The following is an 8587-nucleotide window of genomic DNA, read 5'->3' as shown; positions in this document are numbered from 1 at the left end:
TAGTACAGTGACATGCGATAAAATGAATTGACCTACCATTCTTTCTTTTTTTGCGCTTTCACTCAACAGATATTGCAGTTGCACTTACCCCAAAATAATCAACTATATTAACTTATGTCCATTTTACACTGTACGCTCTATTGTGTCATTCATACACTGGATATTTAAGGTTGACTGTATCACACTAATGCAATGAATACTGACACGCACTTCAGACTTTGTACTTGAGGGTGTGGATTTGCATATAGTGCATTTCGTCATGACTGCTACAAACTATACAGGAAGTGGAATCTCAACCCAAAAATGTTAAGACTGGGGAGAGCCCATATTATCTTTTATAGTCTCCAAGAAATCATAAAGCAGTGCAGAGTTTGAAAAATAATTGCAATACAGCTTACTCGATACGGATTGGCGTACTTATTGTTTCCTGCATGTGGCACCACAAAACATTGCAATGCAGCATATAGATGGTGTTAATACTATTTTGGCCTTCTAATGTAGCCTTATAGTAAAAGTAAAAAGTAAATTACTACAACTGCGTTCTCCCATCTGAAGAACATATCCAGTGTGAAGGCCTGCATGTGTCAAGCAGACCAGGAGAAGCTCATCCATGGTTTTTTCGCAAGTAGACTTGACTATTGTAATGGTCTTCTCACTGGACTCCCCAAAAAGAGCACGAAACATCTGCAGCTCATTCAGAATGCTGCAGCTCGGGTTCTGACCAGAACAAAGAGGTCAAAGCATATTACTCCAATTCTAAAGTCTTTACACTGGCTTCCAGTCAGCTTTAAAATAGATTTTAAAGATCTACTACTGGTCTATAAATCACTAAACGGTTTAGGTCCTGAATACATGAAAGAAATGCTAATGGAATATAAACCCAGTAGGGCTCTGAGATTGACAGACTCGGGTCAAGTAGTGGAGCACAGAGTCCAAAGCAAACACGGTGAAGCAGTATTTAGCTATTATGCTGCACACTAATGGAATAAGTTGCCAACAGAAGTGACGTCAGCCCCAAGTGTGCATGTTTTTAAGTCCAGGTTAAAAACTCTTTTAGCACATTTACACTTTTAAATGATATTTCTTGCACTGTAAGCTGTTGTAATTGTACTTTTATTTTTTTCCTCTTCGTATTAAATGTTTATAAGCAGTTTAAAAAAAAAATGCTTTTAATCATGTAAAGCACCTTGAGTTACCATGTGTATGAAATGTGCTCTATAAATAAATTTGCTTTGCTTCGCTTATAGTCCACAAGAAGCATTTCTCACCAGCACGATGCAATGCAGTTTTACAGCCCGGCAAACTGCAACAAGATTGACATATTGTTAAACATTTTCAAGAAGAGTGCGCAAAAAGAGCTGTAGATAAAACGTGAGACGCCCACAAAATATGCAGAAACGCGTCACGCGTTGTACACATGCGAGTGAGCTCCTGTTCCCGGATTGGTCAGCGTTGCCGGCAAAAAGCGGCGATGTCGCGTGATACGCGCAGTATTGGTGTGTATGAGGGAAAATGTATCGTCTCGGACGACAGTGTACCTCCCAGATCGCTTTCAATTCCTTTTTCTTCACAGTGCCGCGGGGGTATTTTCATTTTGCGAGACAACACAGTAAAAGCTGGTCGTGTATTGGCTGATTTTGGATCAAACTCGAGAGATTTTTGGCAAAGAAAATGCGAAAGTCCAAGAAGAAGAGTGGCAGAGGTGAGTCCGCGAGCGGGCCTTCGGCGGGTGGGGCCTTGTTTTGCCTCGCGTGGCGTTATGGTAATTGTAGTCCTTTGAGGAGGCGCCGGGTTCTTGAGAAGCGTTGAACGTGTCCCGCGCGCGGACTACAAACATGGGGTTGTATTGGTCGAACCCATAGCTTGAGGCTAACGTAGCAGCTAACACAATGCAGTAAAAACGTGCTAACACACGACGATATGTCTTTTTGTTTTCACATTCCTATTACTGTTAATGGCCAGGGAACGTTTATGTTAGGACACTAGCAAGGCGTTAACTTCGGGGCACGCTACTTTCACCCCTCTGTATCGTTCTCCCAACGTCCGTTAACCTAGCGTCGGTTAGTTGACGTTAGCTCAAACGTTAGCTTGATTATCTCCTGTAAAAAGAACGTAGTGGTCTTATTTTACTAATTGGTGACGTGTAAGGCCGTTCCGCCCTGTTGTGTGCTAAAAGTCACAACAACGTGGCGGAACTGAATGCGGAGATTCTTCTCTGATTGTTTTGGGCGTGTAGAAGGCGGTGCTGGTTCTCTGGTTCCCCACATGCAGCATTGTATCAGCTGTTCAGTCCACGTCAACACATGAACTCAAATGGCCTCTGCACGTCTAACCCAGCTGAGTGTGCTGTAATCCCCACACCGCGCTTGTTGCCTTTTATTATTAAACACCGATTTTTTTGTAAAAATAAAGGGGTGGAGGGTTAAAAAAACAAAAAACAAAAAAAGTCAGGTTGTCGTGCCCGGTCACTGCTTTATTCTGTGTTTGCACAGCCTCTTAAATAAACCCGAATCACCCTGACACGTAATCTGCAAACCAGCAGGATACAGGAACAGATTAGATAACTGGCGTTTGCGCCATTACCTGTGCTGTGCCAATATTACATAACATAGTCATAGCAGAGTTCATGTATGTACTGTATTTTTTTTATTACTTTATTTATTTTCTTCTTCTTCAGGGGCGCAGCATGGAAACGTGCAGCCTTTCAGCGACGAGGACGCCTCCGTTGAGACGCTCAGTAATTGCAGCAGCTTCAGTGATGTCACCAGTGTAGCGGACGAAGGTGGGGCCTCTCTTCTGATGTTCTATTATTTAAGCATTTGCGGTAAAGTACCAAGATTGCTTTATTTTTTTTTTAAGGTGGCGAGGCCTGCGAGGATGCAGCCCAGGAGGATTTCCAGTACAAGCTTAAGGGGTTCATAGACAGCTCTGTGGACAAGAGGTATTTCTATACCTTGTGATTTTATTCTTGCTGCAAAGAAATGGGCCAGAATGAACATTTCTGCTATGTTTCCTCAGCGCTAAGACCAGACAGGGGGCACTGGACGGGCTTAAGACTGCAATGGCCACGCGCATTCTGTACGAGTTCATCTCGGAGCGAAGGATGACCATCACTGACAGCATTGAACGCAGCTTGAAGAAAGGTAGATGATGATTTTGACAATCTTGTGGAATTCAAGATATGTCAAGTAAAATTTGACTCTTTCTGATGACTGCCTAAACGGGTTGCCTTTGTCAGGTAAAGGCGAGGAGCAGCGGGCAGCGGCGTCTTTAGCCTGCCTGCTGTGCATCCAGCTGGGCTCGGGCATCGAGAGCGAGGAAGTGTTCAAGACTCTCAAGCCGGTTTTCAAAAACATCCTAGCCGACGGCTCTGCCAACATGCAAGGGAGACAAGTGGTGAGTCGCTGATAGTGCTGTCACTGTGAAAGAACTTTTGAAAAGAAGCTCATATACAGCTCACGTTTTAGGTGGCGACAAGTCTGGGTCTCTGCACTTTAGTTGCAGAAGATGACGTTTTGGTAAGTTCGTTTTTTTTTTTTTTTTTAAGTATCACATGTTCTTCGAGTGACCTCCACCCTTGCTTTCTCCAGGACGTGCGCACCACCATGGATTGCTTCGAGAACCTCTTCACCCGCTCCTACAGCAGGGCAGACGGCACGTGCGCCTCCATCAGCGCTCCTACAAGCCAGCTCCACACTAACGCCCTTCTGTCCTGGGCCCTGCTGCTCACCATCTGCACCAGCAGCCAGCTCAAAGAAATCTTGCACAAGTAATTTACAGCAGCTCTCTACGATCTAATACTGAATAGGTTAAAAAAGGTTATTTTTTTGTTCAGACATCTGCCCAAGCTTCCGAGGTTGCTGGAGAGCGACGACGTCAACATGAGAATCGCAGCAGGCGAGACCATCGCGCTGCTTTTCGAGCTGGCCAGAGACATGGACCCTGTGAGTATGACTTGGAGGGGGGGGCCGATTGATGTTTTTGGGTGCGAATTAACAAAGCTTGCCCAGGAAAATTTACAGTGGGATGTTTCCAATTTGGAGTATTTGCCAAATTACCCAGCAAATTTACAGAAATTCTCCACCCCTTTTGTAACCTTAAATGTCATTCATTGTCGCCGTTGTCTTCCAGGAGTTTGAGTTTGATGGCTGGGACGAGCTGTGTGACAAACTGAACGCGCTGGCTACCGACTGCAACAAGCACCGGGCCAAGACGGACAAAAAGAAGCAGCGCTCTGTGTTTAGGGACGTGCTCAAGGCTGTTGAGGTGAGTCTGAACCCGATTTATTTAGCTTTCCCACGGCTTCTTGAGTCTAATCATCTTCTATTTCAGGAGGGCGACTTCCAGTCGGAGAGCATTCGCTTCGCGACAGAACGCATGACCATCGACAGCTGGCTCAGGAAGAGGACGTATGACGCCTTCAGGGAGTTTGTGGGCTCTGGAATGAACTACCACTTGCAGGTATGTTTATTTATAACCACCGTCACGTCACTGTGTCATAAATTAAGACCCGATGGTTGAACTTTGTCCTCGCAGGCCAATGAATTCATCCGAGATGTGTTCCAACTTGGACCTCCCATGCTGGTCGACTCAGCCACGATAAAGGCCATGAAGATCTCCCGCTTTGAGAGGGTAAGGAACAAGTCTCTTCCTTTTTCAATTGTACCGAAACCAAACGTTGCAATTAAAAGCCACCTCCCTTTTGACAGCATCTTCACAACTCTGCCGCCTTCAAAGCTCGGACCAAGGCCAGAAACAAGTTCAGGGACAAGAGATCAGACGTGGGCGACTTCTGAGTTTTTGGAACAACCTATTTTTGAAGATTCCTTGCTTATGAGAACAACCGTTTTGTTTTTTTGCGCTCAAAGTCCTAATACACTTTGTGTAGCATTTGGTTAACATCTACACAGTACATCTTTTAATACACTACATATTTGTAATTTAAGCCTGTTCACGCTAATCTCGAGGTTGTACATAGTGCGTTTGTTAAAGCCTTGTTGTTGAATATTCCATTTTGACCTAAGTTATGTTACGTTAAATTCTAGGTAGCATTGACTATTTGTATTTTTTTTTTTTTTTTGCTCCTTTCCACTTTTCATTCGTCTCGTTACATTGCACTACCCAGCGAACCCTGGAAAGTTTAATTGTCTAAAAACTTGTTTAATGTATTGTATTGGGTGTATAATCTGAAGAAAACTATTGCGGGATAATAAAGTGCTAACAAAAGGATATCAGTTGTTTAATCACTGAAAGTGTATGAATCAAGACATTTTACATGAGATTTAACACTTAATCTTATAGAAAATATAGTTAATTTATTCCTTAAAATACCTTTATTCTTAAACAAATTCTGCAACCCTTTAACATTTAAGCCTTTTTTTTTCTTGGGAATAAAACTGATAATTGTTGCCCCAATGAGCAAAACCTCAGGCCCTATATCTATGAACAGGGGTGTCAAATCAATTTCTCCTGGATTAGTAGAATATATATTTTTGCTTGGCACGTTAAAAGAGCAGAAACTTCTTCTCATTCACAGAGAGAAGGTCATTGTGAGCCACCGGCTTGTGCGTGAATCTATTTTTTACGATTTGGTATCAGAGTGAGGAATCTGCCCATAAAGGGTACCCAGCAGAACGTTGTGCCCCCCCCCCCCTCTATCCCGTGAAATCCCCAAGGTTATTGTTATTGCAAGTTCGTCAAAGGTGCTGCTAATAATCGAGGTGCACAAAGAGTAACCATGAAGCGTGTTATCAACAATTAGCTGCGGCTATTCTGTTACATCATTTTGATTGGATTTTCAAAGAGAAAATTGTGAAGAATTGCTAATTGAGCTGCTGTTACTCATTCTAGATTTGATTATGCAAATAAGCATAAAATAGGCATGAAACAGTCATTAAAAGCTGTGCTATCAATGTTGAGCATTAATATACTGTATTAAGGGAAGTCATCCCTTGGTGGACTGCATGTAATTAAAGATGACACACAAAACTAATCAATAGCAAACTTAATTGAACTCGCTAACAAGAGTTTCCCAACTATCCGTTGAGCAGGAGCCTATCTCAACTGATTTGGTGGGAGAGGATAATTGTGAGGGGGGGGGGGGGGGCCAGATCCGGCCCGCCACCTCATTTCACGTGGCCCGAGAAAGCAAATCGTGTGCGTCGACTTCATGTTTCTTGCTGAAATACCAAAATTGCAAATAGTCTTCACTTTTGAGATATTTAAAGTATAAAAGATAATAAAAGATATTTGTATTGACCTTTGTAAATTGAAACATCTAAGAACAGATTCCCACCCCCGCCCCTCTAAACTCTACATAACATTCCAGTGGCTCACAATAATATTAAATATACTTTTTAGGATCTAAACCGCTATCTCATTTTTTTAATTAACACTTTAGCCTTCTACACTACTGTAATTCAATATTGCCCATGGTGGTTGATACTTGGAGAGCTATGTATTTTTTATTTTAGGTGCTTACTGGTGTAAAAGGTTTGAAAACCGCAGGGGTATTCATTCTAACAATTTTACAATTTGGCTTAGATAGCGAGCTAGACAGCCAGACAGGAACATTATTCATCCTGTGAAGGAAATTAAGTAACGTATGGGATCCTAAACCATCTGTAATAAGACAACATGCATGTAAAAACTAACCAATAGCTATTTGAACAAATTAATATTATTCATACAACAATTGGCCCTTGGCTTGTAATGTGTCCCTAAAATAGAACAAACACATGCACAAAAATCTCTTTGCGTAAACATAGAAATACAGTTAATTAGCGTGCACTGTAAGTAATCATTCCTTTCCTCGCCAAGTGGTGGCGCTGTCCCTCCATCTGCTTGACTGCTGCAGTGTCGCTCGCATTGACACTAATCATGTCTCCACTTGAAAGTGAGCAGGAGTGATGATACTGAGCACCGAGTTTGGAGGATCAAAAGGATTCCATTAAACAATTCTTAGATTGCATCATTCCCTCCCTTAATCGCAATCCCCGACACTGCCTTGACTAAGCAAGCACATATGTTGCAAATAATAATAATAGGAATAATAATACAGTAATATGAGCGCATGGGCACATGTATTTCAGTGAGGATGCTTGAGTGGAAACAAACCATATGGAAGGTGCTCGCAGCCTTGAAACACAGTGGAGCGATGCACATTTTGTCGTGCCGGGCGCAGATGCATTGCAGCCCCCATACTGTGACTCATTGCTGTTATGCGCGCGCACGCGCAACCACACACACGCACGCACACACACACACACCTACACGCACACACACACGCGCACACATCATACCTCCCACTCCTGCCTCTCCATAAACCCCCCAGCCCCCTCCGTCAACTCAACCCTCCTTCCTTTGCATCCCTCCTCGCCGTGATGTGGGCCACTGATGATGGCGGACCCCCATCAGGGCCGACAACTGTTCTCCGGATGAGGCCGGAGTCATTGAGGATGGGGGGGGGATGTTGTGAGTGGAGTGAGGAGGAATACATTTGCCACCAGCGGTGGGAAGTAATCAAGTAAAAATGCCATCACTGTACTTAAAGGGGAAGTAACAAACACACATATTTGTTGAACCTCTCAGTGTAATCCTGACATTCGTAGGTTCAATCAGTAAAACCTGTGCCAAAAAATAAATAAATCCAATAATTAGCCGTGGACTCACAGGCACGCTAAGAACGCAGTTTTATAATAGCGGGCGCAGCCTCACGCCAGCCTTGGGCTTCAGGAGCTTTGCTATGCTGGAATATCTGCCTCCAGAAAAAAAAAAATGCCCAACTCTCGTTTGCTAATAACAGGGTATAAGACTAGAAAACAGAAACAGAGCAAAGGACCTCAGGCAGCTGAGGATTCAAAATCGACAGGGGATCGGTGACATTTCTGCCGGACAGATACATTTATCACCTCATTTTTTATTTTGACTTGATTGTACATTCCCAAAAATAAAACCAAACCGATAACATTTAGCATTCCAGTAACACTACTACCAAGTCACGCTACTAACGTAGGCTACTCGCCATGGCTAATGTCGGCTTGTTTATCGTGCTAATGGTAGCTTAAAATTCATTCACTGCCAGCCTTCCCAGTTAACATGGATATTTGACTTCTAAAGCCGTCAATGGCCGTGAATGTGATCTAATTATAATATTGTTAGTGCTGCTATTTAATTGAACCTGGATCCGCGTTCTCTGTTTATCGCAAGTATACTCACTTTTATAATTGCATGCTATTGTTAATAGCGTTTGAGAATGGCGCTTGTGCACGTCAGTAAGGGGACGTTTGTTTGGTTAAACAAGTGAAGTGAGGCTACACAAATTTTAAGCCTTTGCACAAATATGAATGAAATGTCTGTTTGATTCTTACTAGCATGTGATATCATATCATGTGATAGCATATAATAAATGATGTCATTTAGCGCACACCGAAATGAAATTCACCTCTCAGTATGCACACAAGTCTGTTGTCAAATAAGTGCCTAGCCAAAACGGAGGATTTTTATCTTCTTCATGGAAACATTTTGGCGTTGGTTGTACCAAGTGCTCAGGTTTTTTTTTTTTTTTTTTTTTTATCACTCGTAAACA

The 8587-nt window shown here is 42.8% G+C and overlaps 1 protein-coding gene across 1 annotated transcript; it reads left to right on the top strand.

Moving 5' to 3' along the window:
• The first annotated feature begins 1474 nt into the window (after positions 1–1474).
• ifrd1 (interferon-related developmental regulator 1) lies at positions 1475–5229 on the top strand. The gene is made up of 12 exons (XM_061762437.1): positions 1475–1702; positions 2678–2782; positions 2860–2941; positions 3019–3143; positions 3239–3396; positions 3468–3518; positions 3591–3769; positions 3836–3944; positions 4132–4266; positions 4333–4461; positions 4537–4632; positions 4710–5229. Exons 1-12 carry the CDS (start codon positions 1672–1674, stop codon positions 4794–4796), a joined length of 1287 nt encoding a protein of 428 aa, XP_061618421.1. The 5' UTR covers positions 1475–1671; the 3' UTR covers positions 4797–5229.
• Positions 5230–8587: the final 3358 nt, after the last annotated feature.

This window comes from Phyllopteryx taeniolatus, chromosome 22 (assembly GCF_024500385.1).
Source record: "Phyllopteryx taeniolatus isolate TA_2022b chromosome 22, UOR_Ptae_1.2, whole genome shotgun sequence".
NCBI lineage: Eukaryota > Metazoa > Chordata > Actinopteri > Syngnathiformes > Syngnathidae > Phyllopteryx > Phyllopteryx taeniolatus.
Note: the sequence above shows the minus strand (reverse complement) of the source record. Positions and strands in the feature narration are given on the sequence as shown.